Source organism: Phocoena phocoena, chromosome 16 (genome assembly GCF_963924675.1).
Source record: "Phocoena phocoena chromosome 16, mPhoPho1.1, whole genome shotgun sequence".
NCBI lineage: Eukaryota > Metazoa > Chordata > Mammalia > Artiodactyla > Phocoenidae > Phocoena > Phocoena phocoena.
Genome location: NC_089234.1, coordinates 32,647 through 58,470, shown reverse-complemented (window position 1 = coordinate 58,470; position 25,824 = coordinate 32,647). Strand labels below are relative to the sequence as shown.

At 42.2% G+C, this 25,824-nt stretch overlaps 1 protein-coding gene across 1 annotated transcript; it reads left to right on the top strand.

Moving 5' to 3' along the window:
* The first annotated feature begins 275 nt into the window (after window positions 1–275).
* LOC136136542 (zinc finger protein 717-like) lies at window positions 276–25,610 on the top strand. Its single transcript, XM_065894729.1, is given in 7 exon segments — window positions 276–476; window positions 574–711; window positions 17,244–17,370; window positions 17,626–17,724; window positions 20,974–21,697; window positions 22,086–22,800; window positions 25,605–25,610. Coding segments are annotated over 7 exon segments (2,010 nt in total).
* Window positions 25,611–25,824: the final 214 nt, after the last annotated feature.

Here is a 25,824-nt window from a genome sequence, read left to right as displayed (position 1 = left end):
AGTATCATCGGATTCTCGGCCCCCATAAGAATTTACCCATTCGTCTCACAACCTCTCTTTCAGTTTCTTAAACTAGGACTTAATAACAAACCAGAATTCCACGTGGTTGCACGTGGGTCGAGACACAGTCTCATCCATCACATCCGGGGCTCAGGGCAGCAAGACCCATTACCCCCCGATACACAAAACGGCCCCCGACGGCGCCGACGGACGGAGACGCGTGTGGGACACGCACTCTCTCCACGCAAGGACGCCTTCCCGCAGGAGCCTCTGGGATGGAGTCTTACGGGTTTCTCCTGCGCGTGTGCGGCCCCGCCCACCTCACCCTCGTCCGTCCGGAACGTCCGGGCCCCACCGCGCTACGGCAGCTGCGCCCGCGCGCTGGCTGTCCTTCTGGGTCCCTGAAGGTGGGTGCAAGTGTGGAAGGCGGCCGCGGCGCGGGGACGCAGGGCGGGGCGGGGATGCTGCTCCACTCGGTGGGAGCGTAAAGGTCGGCGGGTGTGAGCGGCGCGGCTTGAGGCGCAGGTGCGGGCCGCAGCCTGGGCAGGGGCCGGGAGGCGATTGTGGCCTTAGGACCCGCTGGTCCAGGGCTGGAAAGGGCCGGCTCAGGCCGTGCTTCGAGTGTTGCTTGGTCAGAAGACGGTGCACTGCGGACAGCCGGGCGCCCGCCTCCGGAGGCTTCGCGACCTGGGGGTGGAGTCCAAGGTGACTGTGAGGCCGGGGCGGGTCTGCAGACGACGCGAGCGAGCGTGGGTGGGCTGCGGGCTGCGTGCATTGTCCAGCTGTGCCGCCGAAGCAAGCCTCCTGGGCGATGTCGTTAACCTCTGTGACATTCGGTTTGCTCACCTGTGACTAGCGAGTTGCCCCCGATTCCCGGGGAAATCAGTGTGAAGCGCATGAGGAGTCTTACTGGGTGGTGGTTGTTACTGGGGTCTCTCGGAGTCTTTTCAGCAGGTGAGGTGTCGGGTCCGCTGCTGAGCACCAGGTTTCGTTTACAGTTTTCACAAGACCTAGTTTCTAGGGACCGTGAGTGCCAGGGGGGATCGTTGGGCTCTGAATGACTGACCCCTTTTCTTTGGAACAAGGTAGTTATTGTGAAGCATGAAGGGGAGGCGCCCTATGAACGAAAGACAACCCCTGAAACCTGAACCCGCTTATTAGCGCTTCAGAGCAGAGGCAGAAGAATCACGGAAAGGAGGAGATTCTAGCTTTGCGTGGCCATGCAATTATTGACGCTTCTGCGCAGAGTGAACGAGATATGGGTGACGCTGCTTCCTCCCGAAGTTGTCAAAGACTGGGTGATAATGGAAGGTCCGAATCGACTTTCAGAAGGAGACCTGAGCTAGGCTGAGGCGGGTAGGCAGAGGCCAAAAGAAATGTTACTTATTGGAGAGGTCCCGAGGGTGTGGTCTGGGGTGGAGGGATAAGCTGTCACAGCTGAGAGAATCTGTCTATGGTGCTCCCTAAATATTCCCATTCCTTCATTCTACTCCCACTGTTTCTGTTATCTGAGCTCTCTCAAGCCTATTATACCGTCAAGTTTGGTATCTGGAGGTATGCTGATGCTTGCTCTTCCTAGCAGTTCTTTCTGTTAGTTCAGGAAGGCTTTGTCAGGGTATGTCTGCCTTATGAGAAAGATTGGGGAGTGAGCGGGGTGTGGGTGGAGGAGAGGAAAGAGGATTTGAGGACATGAGTGATGTGCCAGGCTCACGTGATTTTTTGTATACATCAGGCATCTTGACTTTTGGATAATATTATCCACTCTGCCACCATTAAGTCAAACACGTTTACTTTTGACACCATTTTTGAGAAATGCAGTCAACTTAAGAACAAATAATTTTTAGAAGACCTTGACTTAAACATGCCTGTCTTATTTTCCCTAATTCTTTCTGTGGACTAAGTGAGCTCCGGGGACTCAAAATACAAGTGTTTCCCACTTAACATCAGAAATCTGTGCTTGATAATCATAAATTCCACAGCACAATAACAGAAGCCTATTTTCCACTGTTTAAAATTAGCGTGAATCACACTTCACTCTAATTGGCTCCAAACTGATTTTTTAAAAATGTAAATAAAACACAGCATATGCCCCCATAAAATTAACAGACTCATGTTACGGTGTAAAAAAGTTAAAACATAGTTTTCTGGTCTGCACACAATTGCTTTTTAAAATTCACGTGGTCTCTTAGTGCAACAACCTTACTGAGGTCCATCCAGGTGACATTTGTTTTCCTTTCAGAAGTTCTACATGTGTTGTGAAGTTCTGTTGGTTGTTTTTCAGCATGTAATGTAAGACTTTTTTCCCCACGTAATTTTGTTAAAAACATTGAGTTTGGGGACTTAGACATATCATTTAGCATTTGCTCAGTAATGAACCAACCCAAATTTACTGACTTAAAAAATAATAAAAAAACATTGGGGGCTTCCCTGGTGGCACAGTGGTTGAGAATCCACCTGCCAGTGCAGGGGACACAGATTTGAGCCCTGGTCTGGGAAGATCCCACATGCCATGGAGCAGCTAAGCCCGTGCGCCACAACTACTGAGCCTGCGCTCTAGAGCCTGTGAGCCACAACTACTGAGCCCACGTGTCACAACTACTGAAGCCCGTGTGCCTAGAGCCCGTGCTCCACAACAAAGAGAAGTCACCGCAATGAGAAGCCCGCGCACTGCAACGAATTGTAGCCCCTGCTCACCACAACTAGAGAAAGCCCACGCGCAGCAACAAAGACCCAACGCGGCCCAAAATAAATAAATAAATAAGTATATTAAAAAAAGATTTGCTCAAAGTTTAGCATTTTGGGTTTTTTAAAATTTTTGTTTTGTTTTTACTTTTTAAAATTTTATTGACGCATAGTTAATTTACAATGTTGTGTTAGTTTCTGCTGTACAGCAGAGTGAATCAGTTATACATATGTCCACTCTTTTTTAGATTCTATTCCCGTATAGGTCATTACAGAGTATTGAGTAGAGTTCCCTGTGCTGTCAGTAGGTTCTTATTAGTTATCTCTTTTATATGTAGTAGTATGTATATGTCAATCCCAATCTCCCAATTTATTCCTCCCCCTGTCCTTTTCCCCTTGGTAACCATAAGTTTGTTTTCTACATCTGGGACTCTATTTCTGTATTATAAATAGGTTCATTTGTACCATTTTTTTTAGATTCTACATATAAGCAATATCATATGATGTTTGTCTTTGTCTGACTTACTTCACTCAGTGTGACAATCTCTAGGTCTGTGGTTCAGCATTTTGGGGCTAGGTTTAGTTGGTCAGTTCCTATGTTCGTGTTGTCATCTGGTGCCCTGACTGAGGCTGTTTGATTTAAGATGACTTCATTTACTTTTTTGGTGGTTTGTGCTGGCTGTTGGCTAAACCACATGTCCCTAACAGGCTAGCCCCAGAAGGCAAGCTGTAGTGGAAAAGTGCTTTTCATCTGTGTTTGCATCATATGTCCTTATTTTTTTAAAATATCTTTTTCGGAGTATAATTGCTTTACAGTGTTGTGTTAGTTTCTGCTGTATCCTATGTCCTTTTAACCAAAGCAAGACAAATGGCAGAGCCCACATCAGTTGTAGGGAACTTCACAGGGAAATAAATGCGGAGAAGCAGCCATTGTTTAAATCGGAGAATCAACCATTGTTTAAATAAAGCAACAACCATTGCTTAAATAAAGCAACAACCATTATTTAAATAAGCATTTTAAAAAATTTAAATTGATGCCCCTCCATTCACCTTCTCTTGCAGCTCTATTTCCAGAGTCCTCTGTGTGTTTCTAAGAACAGCAGGAAATGAATACATCTCTGGTGAGTTGTTTTTTTTCCTCAACTTGTTTTATATTTTACTATATGAGCTTTATGAGGGTCCTTAAAGTAAAATGGAAAAGTAAAACTAAGTAAGATTCAGCTTCAGGGCAATATACATAAAAAAGATAAAGGTGGCATGTGGATATAGGCGGGTAATATGACCTTAGAATGGTCCAAGGTGAGTGCAATGGCAAAAACACAGATACAACTGTTCTCTGAGCACAATGGACCCTTAGAAGAAAGCATGCTACGTTCCCTTGAGACATGAGAACTTGCATGCACAGATGTGTGAACAGTGGCTTAATTGGTCACATAGATGATGGAGTGGACAGTGTTTCACTGCCAGTCTGGAAATAAACACTTCATGCATTCTGCAATGGTGACACTTACCTAGTGCTGAAGCAGAAGTTGCTTAATCAGGTTTTTCTGGAGTTGCTAAAAGTGTGTGGTCCCAGACAGCTTTTGGAAGGCCCTACTTGATGCATGGATAAAACGTGGAATGTCTGGAGGATTGAATTGACTGCAGGTCCTTTAAGTAACTCATTTCTCTCCGCTAGTCTATGCATGCAGGTTGTATAGCAGACTGTTCAAGGCTATATTTTCTGGCAAATGTTTCCACTGCTCTTTTGCAGCTTAACCTACTCAACATGGTCTTAATTCATTTCTTCTCAAGCTCACCAATAACCTAAATTATAGTTAGGTTCAATGAATATGTTGTAGTCTTTGCCTTACTTGAACCTTCTGCCGTATTGAAGCTACTGTCCATGATCTCCTGGAAATTCTCGGCCATTAGCTTCTATTGTGGCCTCTCTGATGGTTTATTCCCGAATTCTTCTTTTTCTTCTGCTCCTGAGCGTTGCTCATCCAGGTGTTCAAACCTGGGCCCCATTCTTCACATGCTGCAGTTCTCCTTGACCTGTTTGGCCCTCTGTGATGTGACAGTCCTCTTTCTCTCCAGCTTGGATCTCTTCCCTACCTTTAGACCATAGGTTCAGCTCCTTGTTGAATGCTTTCTTGTAGCTATCCAGAAGGTATCACAAGCTCAACAAATCCAAAATGAAAACCACATTCTTCTTTCTTCCCATACATATGATGCTACTTTCATGGAGCCAGTGAGTCAAACCACCAAAATGGGATTTCTCCTGGACCCCTCCCTCTCTCTCAGCTTTAATCTCATCTAAGGTAAAGTCCTGCTACTTCTGTTTGTGCCTTTAATTTCGTCTGATGTCTGCATTGTTGCTCACCAACAAACACAGTAACTTTCTTTTTTACGTTGGAATTGTCATCCTTAGCAAAACCTGAAGGATGTGTTTGCTGTGATCTGGTTAGATTCCCCTCGAGCTGTGCTACTGGCCAGCATGTGTGGTGACAGCCTTAGGAGTCCAGTGGGAGAAAGAATTCAGGAGTTATTCAGACTTATTTTGAACAAGGGTCAGGACAAAGTTACACAAAGTCTAAAAACAAGGGTTACAGATATTTGTAATTTTAAACTTCCATTTATATAAATTTGTCAGTGATTCTGTCGCTTTTATTATGATATAATTGTGTGTTGCTAGTTCAAAAATGACCTTTTTCCAAACCCTGTTAAAGACTATTTAATTCTTCTGCTATTTCAGTTAATCACTTAAAAATGAATAGGGAGAAGTGCATGTGTGCATTATTCATAACTATGACTGTGGAGCAGAGCTCTCCTAATTGTTGGTTATTTTTTTATTGTGATAAAATATACATAAGCTAATGTTGGCAATTTCACCATTTTTAAGAGTACAGTCCAGTACTCGTAGTACATTTAGTTTATTCACACTGTTGTGTAATCATCACCACTAAGAATATCCAGATTCATCCTCCCCAGATAAAACTTTACTCGGGACTTCCCTGGTGGCGCAGTGGTTAAGAATCTGCCTGCCAATGCAGGAGACACAGGTTCAATCCCTTGTCCAGGAAGATCCCACATGCCACGGAGCAACTAAGCCCATGCGCCATAACTACTGAAGCCCGCATGCTGCAACTGCTGAGGCCTGAGCACCTTCTCCCGTGCTCTGCAACAAGAGAAGCCACTGCAGTGAGAAGCCCGTGCACCGCAACAGAGAGTAGCTACCACTCACCGCAACTAGAGAAAGCCCGCACACAGCACTGAAGACCCAACGCAGCCAAAAACAAACAAACAAAAAAAAACTTTACTCATTAAACCCTAACTCCCTATTCTCCCCTCCCCCAGCCCCTGGCAGCAACCACTCTAATCTCTGTGTCTATGAAGTTGATGACTGAGAACCTCATATAAGTGGAATCATGCAGTGCCTGTCCTTAAGTGACTGACGTATTTCACCTAGTGTAGTGTCTTCAAGGTTTATCCATATTGTAGCATGGTAAAATTCACTTCCTTATGAAGTCTCAATAATATTACCATTATATGTATGTCCACGTTTTACTTATCCATTAATCCATCAATGGTTTTATGGGTTACTTCGACCTTCAGGCTATAAAGGATAATGCTGTTATGACCATGTGTGTAGACATATCTTTTCTAGTTCCCACTTTTACTTTGTTTCTTATACACCCAGAAGTAAAGTTGTAGGATCACGTTGTAATTCTGTATTTAATTTTTTCAGGAATCACCATGTTGTCTTCCGTGGTGGCTGCACTATTTTCCATTCCCACCAGCAGTGCACAAGGTTTCCAGTTTCTTCATATTCTTGCCAACACTTGTTCTTTCCTGTTTTGTTTTGTTTTTTAAATAATAGCCATCCTAATGGGCATAAGATGATATCTCACTGTGCTTTTGATTTGCTTTTCTCTAATGACTAGCAATGTTGAGCATGTTTTTATGTGTGTATGGGCCATTTGTTTATCCTTTTTGCACATTTTTTAAATAGACCTTTATTTTTTTATAGCAGTTTTAGGTTCCCAGCAAAATTGAGCAGAAGATACAGTGATTTCCAGTATACTCTCTGCCCCCAGGCGCTCCCTCCCCATTATCAGTATCAGGTATTCATTTGTTACAATTCATGAACCTACACAGACATATCATTATTACCCGAAGTCCTCGGTTTACATTATAATTCACTCTTGGTACTGCACTTTTTATGGGTTTGGACAAGTGTGTAATGGTACGTATTCGCCATTATAGTCATACAGAGTGGTTTTATTGCCCTGAGAATCCTCTGTGCTCCTTCTGTTCATACCCTTCTGTAGTCCATAGCCCTTGGCAACCACTGGTATTTTTACTGTCTGCATAGTTTTGCCTATTAGAGAATGTCATATAGTTAGAACCATGTTATGTAGGTTTTTTAGATTGGCTTCTTTCACTTGTTAACATGCTTTTAAGTTTCCTCTGTGTCTTTTCATGGCTTGATAGCTCATTTATTTTTAGCACTGAGTAATACTACATTTCCTGGTTGTACCACAGTTTATCCACTCATTTACGGAAGGACGTTTTGGTTGCTTCCAAGTTTGGCAGTTGATGAATAAAGCTATTGCAAACATCCGTGTACTGGTTTTATGTGGACATACGTTTTCAGTTCCTTTGGATAAATACCAGAAGTGCACTTGCTGGATCATGTGTTGAAAGTGTGTGTTTAATTTTGAAGACAGTACCAAACCGTCTTCTAGAGTGGCTCTACCATTTTGCTACTTTGTTATGGCAGCCCTGTCAAATTAATACACTGCACTTCATTCCACTGCTTTTTTATTGGTTACTGTAAGGCTTACAGTATGAGTCTTTATCAGAATATACTAGAGGAGCAGTACATTACTTCACATAAAATGTAGAGACCTTTAGTAGTAGTACTTCTACTTTTAGTACATGTAAATACACATGTATAAAACAAAAGTACAATTACATATTGAGTCTACATACATTATGAGTCATTATATATATATATATATATATATATATATATAATCCTTTATATTTACCCACACATTTACCATTTCCAGTGATCCTGATTCTTTCCTGTGGATTCAGGTTAACATCTGGTATCTTTTTCTTTCATCCTGGAGAATGTCCGTTATCATTTTTAGTGCTATCTTCTGATGATGAATTAGCTTAGTTTATCTTTATCTGAAAATGTCTTTATTTCATCTTTATTTTTAGCATAGTTTCACTGGGTAGAATTACAGCTTGAAGGATGTTTCCATTCAGCATAATAAAGGCGTTCCCCACGGTTTCTGATAAGTCATCTATCATTCATGTGCAGATGTACCTGAGTGGGATCTTTTCCTTTGGCTGCTTTCGAGATCTTCTCTTTACCTTTGGATACTGGCAGTGTGACTGGTGTGCCTAGAGTAGTTTTCTTTTCTTTTTTTATAAATTAATTAATTTATTTTTGGCTGTGTTGGGTCTTTGTTGCTGCACGTGGGCTTTCTCTAGTTGCGGCAAGTGGGGGCTGCTCTTCGTTGTGCGCGGGCTTCTCATTGCAGCAGCTTCTCTTGTTGTGGAGCACGGGCTCTAGGCGCGTGGACTTCAGTAGTTGTGGTACACGGACTCAGTAGTTGTGGCGTACGGGCTTAGTTGCTCTGCGGCATGTGGGATCTTCCTGGACCAGGGCTCAAACCCATGTCCCCTGCGTTGGCAGGCGGATTCTTAACCACTGTGCCACCAGGGAAGTCCCTAGAGTAGTTTTCTTTGAATCTAAGCTGATCATGGGTCATTGAGCTGCTTCAGTCTGTAAATTCGTGTCTTTCACAAAATTTGGGAAGGTTTTAGCCACTGTTTCTAAAAATACATATTGTGTTCCATTCTTTCTCTCTCCTTTCTGTCTGGTGCTACAATTACGTATATGTTAGACTGTTATCTAGATTGTTTCTTAGCCTCTTTTAATTTTTTTCTCTCAAAAAGATAGGAAAATATCTACTGATCTGTCTTTAAGTTCATTGGCTTTCTTTTGCTGTTTCCAGTGCGATGTTCAGCTCATCAGAAAGTTTTTCATTTTTGTTACTGTAGTATGTAGCTCTGCAATTTCCATTTAATTGTTTTTCTAGTTTGTTTTTCTGTACTGATATTGCCCCACCCCCCCCCCCCACCAATACATTATTTTTTATCTTCCTTTAAGTACTTGAATGTATTTATGGATGGGTTAACTATGTTTCTGCGACGTGCAGCATCTGGGATACCTTGGGATTAGTTTCTAGTGATTGTTTATGGTCATTTTTTGTTTTTCTTCTTGAATATGAGTCACATTTTCCTCTTACTTTACATGTGTTGAGATTCTGAATTATGTACTAAACATTGTAAATCATACGTTGCAAGAGTTTTTGGATCCTGTTGTATTTCTCTGAAGAGTGATTTTGCTCTACAAGGCAGTTAACTTGGCTGGATTCAAATTCTAAACTTCATTTCTTATAGTGACCAGCAGCTGACTCTTCATTCATTTCCTTCAGCTTTGAGAGGCTGCTTTCTTGTTGGGCCCTCTGAGGTCTTCCACATATGTGTAGCTTAGCAGTCAGCCAACAACTGTGGTTGGTTTTGTGTGGAAATGTGGTACATTATGTTCTTTTGCTGCTTCTCTCCGAGGGCTACCCCCCAACCCCCACTGAGTTTTCCAGTTTTGTTGGCAGCCCTGAACTATGCCCTCTGACACCTAAGCCAGTAAAGCTTCAGCTTTCAGTTTCTTGATCTATTTGCAGATTGAAGATTGCCCTCTGGTAAAATGCCATAAACTTGCAAAATAGTTTGTCCTTTAATGGATCATTCAAATCTAGTTTCTGCCTACTTTTCGTTGTTCTCCAGTGCCTTTAGGCGACTGTGTTATAAATCTTGTCCAGCTTTTATAATAGTTTCCTGCACATTGTTAGTCTGGTCAAGCTACTTTGCCATTAACGTACAAGCCATGCTACATTTATGATGTTTATATTTTTAAATATATCTTCACTAGTTTATCTGGCCTGTCTTTATCATAGGGTCATTTTCTCTCCACTGGACTATTGGTCAGCTTTCTTAAGTCTCCCAATCTTATTACTATCCCAACTCAGTTCTTTCTTCCATGGGAATAATTCATCCAAGACAAGGGGCAGTAAATTATGGCATACAGGTCAGATGTGGCTACTACCTATTTTTGTGTGACCTGTGAGCTCGTTTTTTGGCTTATTACACCTTTTTTAAGCAGTTACTGTAAGGTTTGTGCTATTCATCTTTAATTTATCATAGTCTACTTTAAAATAAGATACCATTTATATAAGAACCTTAAAACAGTATACTTCAAAAGTTTTCTCCTCCCAGCTTCTGTGATATCGTTGGCATACCTTTTACTCCCACATGCATTCTTTTGTTTTGGCTGCGTTGGGTCTTCGTTGCTGCGCACGGGCTTTCTCTAGTTGCAGTGAGCGGGGTCTACCCTTCATTGTGGTGCACAGGCTTCTCAGTACAGCGGCTTCTCTTGTTGCAGAGCCTGGGCTCTAGGTGCGTGGGCTTCAGTAGTTGCAGCACATGGGCTCAGTAGTTGCAGCACACAGGCCCTAGGGCATGCAGGCTTCAGTAGTTGTGGTCTGTGAGCTCAGTAGTTGTAGCTTGCGGGCTCTAGAGCACAGGCTCAGTAGCTGTGGTGCATGGGCTTAGTTGTTCCATGGCATGTGGGATCTTCCCGGACCAGGGATCGAACCTGTGTCCCCTGACTGGCAGGCAGATTTTTAAGTACTGCGCCCCTAGGGAAGTCCCCCATATGCATTCTTATTTTGCTTCATATGGTCAATTACCTTTAAAGGAGTTTGAACATAAAAATAATATTATATCATAATATATTATACAATATATATTACATAATACAATATATATTATATATTTATTAATATATGTACCATTTTGAGTGCTCTTTATTCCTTTATATATACCCAGATTTCTATCTGATACATTTTTCTTCAGATTTTAGGCAATTTGATTATCGTGGTCCTTGTTCTAGTTAGTTACCTGATGTTTCTTGCTTGTCCAAAGTCTGGTCCCCAGAGCGCCCTCATGCCCTTTACCATCCCCGTTATCACCCTCAGGTTCAGTAATTCACTAGCAGGACTCAACAGAACTCAGAAAAGCCGTTGTGGGCTTCCCTGGTGGCGCAGTGGTTAAGAGTCCACCTGCTGATGCGGGGGACGGGTTTGAGCCCTGGCCCGGGAAGATCCCACATGCCGCCGAGCAACTAAGCCCATGCTCCACAACTACTGAGCCTGCGCTCCAGAGCCCGCGAGCCACAACTACTGAGCCTGCACTCTAGAGCCCGCGAGCCACAACTACTGAGCCTGCGCTCTAGAGCCCGCGAGCCACAGCTACTGAGCCTGCGCTCTAGAGCCCGCGAGCCACAGCTACTGAGCCTGCGCTCTAGAGCCCGCGAGCCACAGCTACTGAGCCTGCGCTCTAGAGCCCGCGAGCCACAGCTACTGAGCCTGCGCTCTAGAGCCCGCGAGCCACAGCTACTGAGCCTGCGCTCTAGAGCCCGCGAGCCACAGCTACTGAGCCTGCGCTCTAGAGCCCGCGAGCCACAGCTACTGAGCCTGCGCTCTAGAGCCCGCGAGCCACAGCTACTGAGCCTGCGCTCTAGAGCCCGCGAGCCACAGCTACTGAGCCTGCGCTCTAGAGCCCGCGAGCCACAGCTACTGAGCCTGCGCTCTAGAGCCCGCGAGCCACAGCTACTGAGCCTGCGCTCTAGAGCCTGCGAGCCACAGCTACTGAAGCCTGTGCTCCGCAACAAGAGAAGCCACTGCGATGAGAAGCCCGTGCACCGCAACAAAGAGTAGCCCCCGCTCTCAGCAACTAGAGAAAACCCCCGTGCAGCAGTGAAGACCCAGTGCAGCCAAAAATTAAATAAATGAGTAAATAAATTAAAAAAAAGAGTTGTTGTACTCATGTTTATGGTTTTGTACAGTGAAAGGATGCAGATTAAAATCAGTTAAGGGATCAGGCACATAAAGCAGGGTCCAGGAGTCTTCATGTGCAAGGTTCCAAAAACCTGCCAGTGGAGCCACGTGGACGGTGCCTTTTTCTCGCAGCAGCAGGGTTTGACAGTGTGCGTGGAATGTGGAGAAACAGGGAAGCTTACTTGAACCTTGATATCCAGCTTGCATTGGGGCTCTGTCATGTAGACCTGGTTGACCATCTGTGTGGCTGACCTTAATCTCTAGTCCCTCCATAGACTGAGCTCATAAAATGTGCTGATAACAAGGCCTCCCACCATTAATCACATTTTTAGCATAGGATATCTGTGTGACCCAAAGCTATCAGGTTAAACAAAGATATTTGTATCAGTCAAGACACTTCAGGGCTTATATGTGAAACCTGAAACCATAAAACTCCTAACAGAAAAAAGCTTCTACATTAGACTTGGCAATATTTTTTTGGATATGGCACCAGATGCACAAGAAACAAAAGCAAAAATAACAAGTAGGACTACATCATACTAAAAAGCTTTTGTACAGCAAAGAAAACACTCAACCAAATGAGAAGGGAACCCGTGAGATGAGAAAAATTTGCAAGTCATATATGATAAGAGGTTAATATCCAAAATGTAAGGCATTTATTACAACTCATAGGAAAAAATAACCAAGTCAAGAATGGGCAAAGGACCTGAATAAACATTTTTCCAAAGAAAACATACAGATGGCCAACATGTACATGAAAAGGTGCTCAATGTCAGTAATCATTGGGAAAATGCAAATCAAAACCACAATGAGATATCACCTCACCCCTGTTTAATGCTAGTATCCAAAAGACAAGAGATCACAAGTGTTGGTGAGGATGTAGTTAAAAGGAAACCTTTTACGCTAGGGTGGGAATTTATACAGCCATTTTAGAAGACAATATGAGGTTTTCTCAAAACTTAAAAATAGGGACTTCCTGAGTGGTCCAGTGGCTCATACTCCGTGTTCTCAATGCAGGGGGCCCAGGTTCAATCCCTGGTCAGGGAACTAGATCCCACATGCCACAACTAAAGATCCCGCATGCCACAGTGAAGATCCCGCACACAGCAACAAAGATCCCGCGTGCTGCAACTAAGACCCAGCGCAGCCAAATAGATGATAGATAGATAGATAGGAAGAAAGAAACAATAAGAAACCTTAAAAATAGAACTACTGTGTGATCCAGGAAATCTGCTTCTGGGAATATTTCTGACGGAAATGAAATCAGTATCTCAAAGAAGTATCTTAACACCCGTGTTTCTTGCAGTGTTACAACAGCCAAGATACAGAAATAACCTAAGTATCAGTCATCAGATGAATGGATAAAGCAAATGTGGTATATATATCTAGGGGAATGTTATTTATCCATTAAAAAGAAAGATTCTGCCATTTGCAGCAACATAGATCAACCTGAGGGCATTATGCTAAGTGAAATAAGCCAAACAGTGAAAGGGTACTTTACGGTATCACTTAACTGTGGAAGGAAAAATTTTAAAAGTTGAGTTCATGAAAACATTAGAACATTAGGTGGTTGTCGGGATGGGGGAAATGGTAAAGGTTGGTGAAAGGGTACAAACTTCTAATTATAAGATGAATAAATTATGAGGAACTAATGTACAATATGGTGACTATAAGACCATAGTTTGTAATTTATTGTTTAGTTGCAATTTGCCATGAGAATTGATCTTAAGTGTTCTCACACATACACACAAAGAGGGTAACGGTGAGGTGATGGGTGTGTTAAGTAACTTGATTTTAGTAATCAGGTCATAATGCATACATTTATCAAATCAGCAGGTTATACACTTTAAATATATATAATTTTATTTGTCAATTATACTTCAATAAAAGTGGAATAATGTAAGATTAGGTATAAAATTAAAAACTAATAAAAAAATAAATATGCCTTCCTCGGTGGTGGCTGGGCTGCTTTTTTTGATATGCCTCTTGTCGATAGTCTCAAGCAGCCTCTTTAAATCTTAAACTGTCAGTACTTTTTAGTTCAGTTTGGTTGGTTTTTGACAGTACAACCCTAAAAAATACAGTTGGGTTTATATCTTTGATTTCAGCCAGTTTGAGCTTTTTGAGACATACCTTTCTTTTTTTTTGGTATTCGTGTATCTATATACTTTTTAGACTGTAAGCTTTTGTTGTTTTCTTAAGTATTTCATCCTTAGTCTTTGCCGTTTTGTGCAGCAGAAGGAATGTATTGTGCGCCAGCTCAAGCCATTCTTAAGTTTTAACAGCGCCTGTCATAGTTATATGCTTCATTTGTTACTTTTCATACAGTTCAGTACAATTACTTTTGATTCCTAAAGTATTTCTCATTGTATTTTTTTCTGTAAGAACTGAAAGAGGCAACTTTTTCTGCCTTAACACAATAAAAGCTAAAGAAATGTTTTGAGAGTTTTCCTACTCTACAAGACCCCAATTTCTAGCTTCTGCTTATTTTCTTTCATCCCTCCTTGCAATCTGTTTTTTCTTTCCTCCCCTTAGCTCATCATTTTCCTATATTGCTTTATCAGAAGCGGTGACTAGTAGTTGAGATTTACTACTCACATTTTGATTTCCTGCCTCTTTTTCTAAGATTTTAAGTTCATGAGGTAAACATTATTTGATTTAAGAAGTATGACTCATGTGGCTTAAGTAACAGTAAGTATATAACTACCAGTTATCTTAAGTAACACCATCCTCACAGTTTCTTTGCACTACTTGTTGCCATTGCTGGTGTTTGTTTCTGTTTGGTTTGGTGCCAGTTCAGTTACCAGTTCGGTCAGGAAGAAAGGTTGCTTTCTCAGTGCTGTTACCTGTCCTTCATGGGTCGGCTTTAGTTTTGTTCCTTTCAGCATCATGCAGCATCCCAGACAGAGGAGTATTTCTTTCTGTCATATTGCTGAGGATGAATGTGGTAAAGGGGAAATACGGTGATCATTGTGTGACTCTTAAATAGGTTTTGTTTAGAAGTAATGCTTCCATTCACATGTCATTGGTCAAAGCAAGACAGGTGGGGAATTACAAATCTGTTTATATGTGAGTTCCAGTGCAAGGGGATATATACATCCTTTTACAGAGAAGGGCACTGCAAGGAGTGCTATGAACTGAATTATATTCCCCCCAAATATATATGCTGTAGCCTTAACTCCCAATGCATTTAATCAAGTTTAAATGAGGTCGTAGGGTGGGGCCGTTACTCCAATAGAATTAGTGGCCCTATAAGAATAGGAAGAGAGAGATCTTTTCCTTCCTTCTCCCTCCCTCCCTGCCATATATGGACTCAGCAGAAACACAGCCATCTGCAAGCTAGGAATGGAGCTCTTACCAGGAAATGAATTGGCTGGCACCTTGATCTTAGACTTCCCTGCCTCTAGAATTGTAAGAAAAGAGTTTTCTGTTGTTTAAGCCACCCAGTCTATGGCACTGAATTTAGCTGGACAGAAATATAACCTACCACATGTTTATTCTTAATTTTCCACATGAACTTTTAAATCAGCTTGCCATGATGTGTGCTACTCATTCACATCCGTGAACATGGTGTGTCTTTTCATTTGTTTAGTTCTTTTTTGTATCCTTCAGGGTTTTTTCCCTGCCTCATAAATTTTGTACATTATTTTGTTAAATGTATTGCTAGGTGTTTTGTCTTCTTGTTATTGTGGTTGTGTGAGTATCATGTATATGAAGGTTTATATAAAAGCCTTATATTAGTTATATAAGCTACTAACTTATTAAATCTTCCTATGTGGAGTACTTGGATGTACTTGGATGTCATGTGATTCTCTTCAGTTTTCCAAGTATGAATTATATGGGAACCATCATCATTTTCAGTGCTGTTTTTCTCTCTTTAATTGTGTTGACTGACACTACTAGTACAGTGTTAGTAACTATGGTGATGAAGCATCCTTGCTCTGCATGTTTCCCCATAAGTGTAATGCTGGCTTTCACTTGTGGCTAAGACATACACGTTTATCATGTTAAGGAAAAATCCCGTGAATCGTCTTTTAAGTTTTTTTTTATTACAAATGAGAGGGTATTTTTATAGACGTCTACTTAGCATCTAGAATTTTCTCCACTGAACTACAAATATAATGAGTTGTATTAATAGATTTCTTAATATTGAGGCTTTCTCTATTCCTAGAATAATTAAAAATTTCTTCTCCATTGTCATGGTCTGTTTTTCTTTCTCTGTCAGTAAATATCAGTGTTTCCTAAAACACCATACTTGTTCATTTTCTCCTTTCAATCTCTTATGTTCTGTTTGAGCAATTTTATTCACTCTGATGGCTTCAGCTACCACTAAAATATTGCTGTTTCCTAAATCCTTTTCTTCATCTTGTATCTCTCTCCTGAGCTCAAGAGCATATATCCATTTGCCAGTTGCACATCTTCACATATTTGACCACAGAAATTTCAAACTTCAAACATGCTGTGTCCAAGATCTGTATCTGTTCTGCAAATCCTATTCTTTGTCCTTATCCCAATATCAGTTTATAGCGCTAGTATCTACCAGCTTGTTGTGCAGACAGTCTGGTAGTAAAACTTTCCCTTCACCTTCTCAGAGCAAATGAGTACCAAATTCTTTTTCTTTTTTTCTGTTTTGGAATTAGTCCCCTGTTCTGTATTCATCTTCCTCTGTTACCTCTGTTACCTAGTATAGTTGGTCATTCCTCCCTCTGGTTTTTTCTCCTCTGATTCTCCCTTAAGCCCTTCTCCATTCTCCTGCTGGATGATGACTGTTAAAGGGCACATCTGGTTATGTAGCTTACCTCTCGTTAGCAGCCCCTCATTATTCACTCCCTGTTGTTTAGGAAGTGGGTCATGTTCACTCTTGGGTAGACATAAGCAATTCCTTAGGTAATAAGAAGAAAATTCTACGATGCATGTGTACATACTTTTTAAAAAAAATAGTGAGCACGTAAGGTTTTTTATTGATGGAGTTAGGTCATATATTTAAATGCAGGGTAACTTTATAATCAGTTCCTTGAATACCTTTACTGTCTTTATCTCTTATCTCAGCCCAGGAGCACCCACCTGGATGTGGTGCTGCTTGTACTTCTATTAAAGTGGCATCTGTTCTTTATGCCTCTCAGCTTGACTTCTGCTCTTGCCTCATATTCATGAGAACATGTGGTTCACACTGAACAGCTGACATGTTTAGCTCTTCAGTGAAGTGCAACCTGACAGTACAAAGTACAACTATTCTTTTTCTCCCTTGATACCCCAGGCTACCTTAAATATGTGTGTAACCTGGTTCATCTAACACATTATTCCAGGTAAGTGTTTGTACTTATGTCTCCATACCAGCTCATATGTTCCTTGTATCTTTGGCAATGAGGACCATTCCAGATTTATAAGGGAAACTATGATGGTACTTTGAAGAACTACTAAATTAACACAGACGTAGGGTATTTCTATGATGATTTCTCTTTATCCCACAATATAGAGTACAAAGCATGGTATGGTATATCCTGTGTAAGATAAAACACACACATAAGAATGAATTCCTAGACTTCCTGTTCTTTTGACCCAGGCTGATGCCTTGAATTGAGGAAAAATGTGCCATTACAGGGGTTGGTGTCATTTGAGGATGTGGCTGTGAACTTCACCTGGGAGGAGTGACAGGACCTGGATGATGCTCAGAGGACCCTATACAGGGGTGTCATGCTGGAGAACTACAGTAGCCTGGTGTCACTGGGTGAGCAAAACTCCACCAGTAATTGCCAAGTGCAAGCACGTTTTTCTTCATTGGTAAATGTACAGTTGTTTGTGAAATGAAATGCTACTTAGGTTTAAGATTCTGGGCCAGGAAGAACGTGTGTTCACCCCTCCAGTCAGAGGTTCAGATTGACCCTTCATTGCACTACTCTTGAGGCTGTGCTGTTGGCATTTTTCAAGAGCCCATGAAACATAAACAGTTTGGCAAAAGTCCTACAGTATTTCTCATCAACAGGGCATTGCATTACCAGGCCTGAGGTGATCATCAAGTTGGAGCAAGGAGCAGCACCATGGACTGTAAAAGAAAAACCCCAGACCAGGGTTTCCCGGGCCAGTCAGTGCACACTGAGCAGGGAGGTTGGGAAGACGAGTGCACAGCAGATGTTGGCCGTGCTGAGCTCTTTTTCACCAGTTGTTTTCTCCAAGTTCATACCTTGGGACAGACTTCAGTCTGCATGTATCAGACTCATGCATTATTCAGTCTCCAGATATGGCTCTCACATGTAAACCTCCCCCTTTTTGTTAATTGCTGAATATTTTCTTAGACTTACCAAAAACCGGTGCCCACCTGCCTCCTCTTGGAATTTTTTCTTGGTTAGTCACTGTCCCTAGATTCTCAGTAGGCCGCCTTTTTTGGTTTTTTAAAAATATTTATTTATTTTTTGGCTGCGTCACATCTTAGTTGCAGCACGTGGGATCTTCAATTTGTTGTGGTGCACGGGCTTCTCTCTAGGTGAGGCGCACAGGCTTAGTTGCCCCACAGCATGTGGGATCTTAGTTCCCTGACCAGGAATTGAACTGGCGTCCCCTGCATTGCAAGAAGGATTCTTAACCACTGGACCACCAGGGAAGTCCCAATAGGCCTCCTTTTTGTTCATTCTCAGAGACTGTTTTCTTTAGGGCATTTAGTCGTACATTCATTTATTCTTTTAACATGTTAATTGGGAAGTTTTACACACTGGTAAATTTTGTAAATGTGTGGATAACAGCAGTAATCAAAGAAATGTCCTTTTTAAAATTAATTTATTTTTATTTCTGGTTGCATTGGGTCTTTGTTGCTGCACATGGGCTTTCTCTAGTTGTGGTGAGCGGGGGCTACTTTTCGTTGTGGTGCACAGGCTTCTCATTGCTATGGCTTTTCTTGTTGCGGAGCACAGGCTCTAGGTGCACAGGCTTCAGTAGTTGTGGCTCACGGGCTCTAGAGTGCAGGCTCAGTAGCTGTGGCACATGGGCTTACTTGCTCTGCGGCATGTGGGATCTCCCTGGACCAGGGATCGAACCCGTGTCTGCTGCATTGGCAGGTGGATTCTTAACCACTGTGCCACCAGGGAAGTCCCAAAATGTCCTTTTTATATAGAGCTTATATTTTGTTGAAAGAGAAAAATGAAACAAATGTACATGTTTAGTAGTGAAATCAGAGCCACAAAAGTGTTAAACAAGGATGAGAGAGAAGATAATAAGAGTATGGTGTTTCCAGAAGGGTGTTAAGAAGGCACATTTAGGGGAGGTTAAGTGTTTATGTTGGTAGAGCTTACGTTTGAGATGACTGTATTCCATTTTGACATGGAACATATGCATGCATGTAAAATCTGGAGTAGAAGATGGACATCACTGCTGGAGATGCAAATTAGGAAATCATTAACTCAAGACTGGTAGGAGTTGAGGAGGTGGCCTATGGACCTATTTAGACCATGAGAGAAGTGGTCCAGGTACAGGTCTCATGAATCACTACATCAGAAACCATGAGGCTGAGAAGGACCCAGAAAACTGTTCACCGTGGAAAGCGGTGGCCTGTGACACGGGAGGATAAACTAGAGACTATGGGTCCAAGGCCAGTGAAACCAAGAATTTCATACTTTGGGAGTGGAGTTTGAAATTAAGATTTTTTTTACTTTCTCTTGTGAAGATCATTGTTTTTTTTTTTTTTTAAAAAAAGAATGAGAAGTATACATGGGACTCTAGTTTCAATACAACTAAGGGACAGCTGAAACTGTAAAGTACAGTAAAGTTAATATCTTCAGAAGCAGTGAATTATCAAGTAGAGTCACTCGCACCATGAAGTGAGGTGAAAATGCCTTGGCTGTTGGTCTCAGAAGCACCCAGAGAAAGCTTTTCGAAGATGGTGGGCACATGCTGGGTTTCAGAACCTAAATCCTTCAGACCAGCAGGGAGGAGTTTCACAAAGTGATGAATTAGAGTTTCGTGAACTTGTTAGGGTTCTGAGAAGCCAAGGGTATAGTGTTAAGTTAGGAATTTGCAGAAAGCTCCCTTGTCTAGCATGGAAAAAAAGATTAAGCCTTTGAAAAACCCACAGGTGCCTATAGGTGTTCCCCAGGGAGAAGTAAAATCTAAACAAACATAGGTGTAAAGTTCTTCTCTCTAAGCCGTATTCTTGTTTAGGTGACAGACAAGTGGCCCTCTCCCATATCCTGTAAGTAACTTATCCAGGAAAATCATGCCATCTTCAAAGCTGAGCTGTCAGAAAAGGGCTAGCACAAGTTACCCACAATTATAAGAAGAAAGGTAGAGATAATGAATGGAAAACCAATGGTAGATGAAAAGCTGTCAGCTGAAATCTACATTTAGACAGTAAGCAAATATTTTGACCTAATACTTCCTCATTGAAAAGAATTTAAAAGAAAAGAAAAAAACTTAAGCAAAACCAAACAAAAACAAAAAACCCAATGATTTGACATTAGAAAACCTATCAATGAAGGTTCTTACATTAATTCATTAGGGAGAAAAATCACATAAAATCAGTACCCATTATTGATTTTTAAAAATATTTATTTATTTATTTTTGGCTGCGTTGGGTCTTTGTTGCTGAGCGCGGGCTCTCTCTAGTTGTGGCGAGTGGGGGCTACTCTTCGTTGTGGTGCGTGGGCTTCTCACTGTGGTGGCTTCTCTTTGTCGTAGAGCACGGGCTCTAGGCATGTGAGCTTCGTAGCTGTGGCACACAGGCTCTAGAACACAGGCTCAGTAGTTGGGGTGCACAGCATGTAGGATCTTAGTTGCTCTGCGGCACGTGGGATCTTCCAGGACCAGGCCTTGAACCTGTATCCCCTGCATTGGCAAGCTGATTCTTAACCATTGTGCCACCAGAGAAGTCCCCCGTTATTGATTTTTTTAAAAAAATTTATTTATTTTATTTATTTATGGCTGTGTTGGGTCTTCGTTGCTGTGCGCAGGGTTTGTCTAGTTGCAGTGAGCAGGGGCCACTCCTCGCTGCAGTGAGCAGGCCTCTCGTTGCGGTGGCCCCTCCCGTTGCCAAGCTCGGGCTCTAGGCGCAGGGGCTTCAGTAGTTGTGGCTCGCGGGCTCCAGAGCGTAGGCTCAGCAGTTGTGGTGCACGGGCCCAGTTGCCCCGCGGCATGTGGGATGCTCCCGGACCAGGGCTCGAACCCGTGCCCCCCACACCGGCAGGCGGATTCCCAACCACTGCGCCACCAGGGAAGCCCTGATTTTTTAAAGAATCATATCCTGCTAGGATGAAAAGAAACTTCTTTACCTTTACAAACCATTCCATAGGAAATACTTATATGTGATTCAAAGGTATGACCTGTAATTATGTTTATCTCCTTTTAGATGTCCAGATTGTGGATGACATGATTGAGACCAGCCAGGAAAATCACGGTAGACGTTTGTGGCAAGTTGTAATCACCAGCAACGAAACGTCAACTAAGGGGACAGCTGACTTAGGAAAAACATTTAATTTGAGCCCAATTCATATTTCAAAACTGATGATAAATGATGGTAACTATTCAGAAATGAAGCCAGAAATGTTGAATATGTGTAAGAACATGTTTCTCCCTAGTGAGCCTGATGAGATGCATGCTGGAGAGAAACCGGAGGATAGTAATAGAACTGGGAAATCCCTCATATATGCTGAGTACCCTAGGCATCAGAAGAAGAATCAAACTCTGCAGCAACCTTTTGAATGTAACAGACAAGGGAGAGACTTCATCAAGGAAGCAATATTCTTTACACATAGGATGGTTCGTATGGGTGAGATGGCTTACAAATATAAAAAATATTGGAAGGCCTGTGGTAAGTCAGCTCTCATTGCCCAAGAGAGAACTCACATAGGGGAGAATCACTATAGATGTAACAAATGGGGGAATACCTTTTGTAAGAAACCAACAGAGTTGAATCTTCACAGAGCTGATCTCCAGGAGCAACAGCATAAATGTAATCAAAGTGGGAAAAATTTCTGCCAGAAATTACATCCCACTCAGCTTCAGAGAATTCAGTTAGAGAAAATGTTTGAATGTGATGTATGCGGTAAAACGTTCTATAAAAAGTCTAGGGCTTCCCTGGTGGCACAGTGGTTGAGAATCTGCCTGCCAATGCTAGGGGACACGGGTTCGAGCCCTGGTCTGGGAAGATCCCACATGCCGCGGAGCAACTAAGCCCGTGCACCACAGCAACTGAGCCTGCGCGTCTGGAGCCTGTGCTCTGCAACAAGAGAGGCTGCGACAGCGAGAGGCCCGCGCACAGCGATGAAGAGTGGCCCCCCGCTCGCCGCAACTAGAGAAAGCCCTCGCACAGAAACGAAGACCCAACACAGCCAAAAATAAATAAAATAAATTTATATAAAAAAAAAAGTCTAATCTCACTAAACATCAGAAAGTACACACTGGAGAGAAACCCTATGCACGTGATGAACGTGAGAAATCCTTCTGCCATAAATCAGGCCATACTATTCATCAGAGAATCCACACTGGGGGAAAGCCCTATGAATGTAATGAATTTGGGAAATCATTCTGCCAGAATTCAGCCCTCACTCTTCATCAAAGGATTCACAATAGGGAGAGACCTCATGAATGCAATGATTGTGGTAAAACCTTCCATAAGAAGTCAGTACTCACTGCACATCAGAGAACTCACACAGGAGAGAGACCTTATGCATGTAAAGAATGTGGGAAATCCTTTGGACATCGGCCAGCCCTCACTGTACATCAGAGAACTCACACAAGAGATAAACCTTATAAATGTAATGAATGTGGGAAATCCTTCTGTGTGAAGCCAAAACTCACTGTACATCTGAGACTTCACACAGGTGAGAAACCCTATGAATGTAAAGAATGTGGTAAAACTTTCTACCAGAAGTCACAACTCACTGTACACCAGAGAACTCACACAGGTGAGAAACCTTATAAATGTGACGAATGTCAGAAAACCTTTTGTGAAAAGTCAACCCTCAATAGACATCAGAGAACACACACAGGAGAGAAGCCCTATGGATGTAAAGAATGTAGGAAAACTTTCTTCCAGAAGTCAGCCCTCACTGTACATCAAAGAACTCACACAGGAGAGAAGCCCTATGAATGTAATGAATGTGGAAAAACCTTTTGCCAGAAATTACACCTCAGCAAACATCAGAGGACTCACACAGAGGAGAAATCACGTATGGCAGAGACTGGCTGTCTGTACACCCAAACTCACTTTCTTTTTCTTTGGGGCACACAGTTAGCCTGCATTTCTCAGCCTTCCTTTACTGTGGGTGGGACCATATAACTGAGCTGTGGCCAGGAGAATTTGAACACAAGCAATAAATATTAATTCCGGGCCAGGTCAGAAGAAAAAAACCAAAAACCTTCCATGCATTCCTGCTGACTTTTTATGCCCTGTGATTCTGAAGTGCAAATCTGCTCCCCACACCCCCACCCCAGTTTGCCTTGGGAGCCACTGGGTGGAGATGGCAACCACGACTTAAGACAGAAAAAATTGATTATGATTATGGAGAGCAGAAATTTTCCCAACTCTACCAAAAAAATGTTCATTTGTGCTTTACCTGAGTGAGAAATAAATATTCACTGTTGGGCCCTCCCATGTGTAATCTATTTACAACACTACCAGTCCATTGTGGCCAGTTCATTTTATGAATTTGAGACAGACTTCTGTGAGAAGTTACCAGTCCTTGTGTAGAAAATTCACACAAATTGTGTAGAAAATTCAACACAATTCCTTGTGGTGTCATCTTTCATCCCCAGTCAATTGATGGAAAAATCAAGTCATGTGAAGAGACAAAGAATGCAAGAAATGTAGGAATGCCTTTATCAGGCAGAGACAGCTCATTGAACACTGAGAATAAAGTAAAGCCTTGTAAATATCTTTAATGTGTCAGAGTTTTCAATAAAACAACTTTATGTACATCAGAGAATTTCTAATGAAAAGAAAACTATCAGCTTAGGTAATGTGAATGAAATTTTTCAGATAGAAATATTAATGTATTGAAAAATTTAAGACTGTAGACCAGTCATTCTCTAATGGGGATGATTTTGCCTCCAAAGGAACATTTGGCAGAGCTACTCCTGGTACCAGCGCAGTGCCACTTCTGCCTTTTCACATTCAGAGAAGTTGCAAGGCCCATGAAAGTTCTGAGGAGTGGAGAAATAGACTCTCCGTCTTTGATGGAAATGTTGCAAGAGCACATTGCAGAAGAGTGCGCAGGATGGGACCAGAAGAGTGCGCAGGATGGGACATGTTAATGCGACCATCTTTGGAAAATATAGTATGATACTGTCCACTGTATGGCCACAGAGTTCACATAGCTTCCACATACAAAAAATACTCTACTAAGTCTCCCCCAAATCTCATTTTATAAAGCTGTTGGTGCAGAAATCTAGGATCTTGTCATCTGTATCAGGTCTAGGTACACATAGGCTCTTTGGGCACAGTTCCGTGTTCGTGGTTGCTCTGAATCTGAAGATGTGTGACCTGAAGTGACCAGTCACCTGCCCTGCAAACACTCAACAGGCAATGGTAACACAGAGATGGGATACCAACAGCAAGTCCATTCAAGGGGCAGTGGGATGGGGAGGCACTTAGCCATCACTGGCTAAGTCTAGCAGGACACACCATCAGTTCCTTGATTAGGGTACAGTGTTTCAGGGGATGATTTCCAAGGCTCTGTGCTGAGTGAAGTCGTCTTCTCTTTTCCAAAAGACAAAGCCTGATTTTATAACTAACTAGTTGCTTCAGTCCTATTTCCTGCCCAGAGTGCTCTTTTTCTTCTCTTTATTCTTTTCCTCTTTAAAAAAAATTTTTTTTTTAATTAAAAAAAATTTTTTTTTCCTTCTTTTTTTTTGGCCATGCCACACAGCTTGTGGGATCTTAGTTCCCCAACCAGGGATCGAATCCCGGCCCCTGGCAGTTACAGTGCCAAGTCCTAACCACTGGACCGCCAAGGAATTCCCAGAGGGCTCTTTTCATTTGAACTGTTTTTAAACCTTTTATTTCAAATTGATTGAAATCCTTAAAAAAAAGTTTTGGGATTCACGATATGTCAAATTGTGATCCATTCCGTTAGATGAAAGCCACACGCACATTTCCTCTGGAACACATTCCCTTCCTCCACCTTGAACTGAAGCAGATGCTCACGTCTTACCGGTAGCATCTCTTCTCCCAGGCCTGATCCCTTGCCTCCACCTCAACCACTTCCCCCCAGCACTCGGCCCTTGGTTTCCCAGGAGCTCTTGTCACATTGGAAAACTTCGGAGTCTTCTTCCTCCTATTTTCCTTCTTTTATTGCTCTGATACCTTCTCCCCCCACCACCTTCCACCTCCTGTCCCTCAGTTTCAGCCTCCTTCTCAGCTTACCCTGTGTTTGTCCCAAGAGTTGCTAAACTTCTTGTTTCTTCCAAGTCAGGGCTGAGCCCCTTCCTGGCTTGCCATACCTTTCTTTGTCTTCTGGGTCTGTGGGTGAGAGTTTATCAGATGACTAATTTTGCTGTTGGGGGAGTATAGTAGATAATGTATAATGGCTCACTTAACGTGCAACCAGTCCAACACTGTGGCAGCAGGCCTTTGCTCATTAAATAAGCTTGAAAGGTAAAAGCTCTTTCCCAGATATGGAAGACCGCATAATGGCCCCCAGAGATATCAGATCTCAATCTCTGGTATCTGTGTATGTTACCTTATATGGAAAGAGTTGTACAGATTAAATCAAGGATTTTTTGATGAGATTATCTTGGGTTGTCCAGTTACACTCTAAATGCAATCACAAGTGTTCTTATAAATGAGAGAAGATTTGACACTTAAGAAATTCCTGAAACCACCAAGGGATAGATGATATAGAGTGATTTGGCCACAAGAATGCCAGCAGCCATCAGAGGCTGGAAGGGATAGATTATCCCCTAGAGTCTCTGGAGATTGGCCCTGCTGACACTTTGGTTTCAGCCCTGTGACACTGATCTTGAACTTTTGTCTTCCAGATGTGAGGGAGTCATTTCTTTTTATTAAACTATTATGTTTGCAGTAATTTCTTACACAGCAATGGAAACCAGTATCCATTGCAGCTAAAATCCTGTATCTGACTGAGGTTCCACCAAGCAGGTGTTCCCAGCATTAAGTGGTAGCTGTCAATGGACAAATCAGATGTTCTGAAAAACACAACAGAAGTACTACTGGCTCTCCTGGTGGTAATTGATTCTG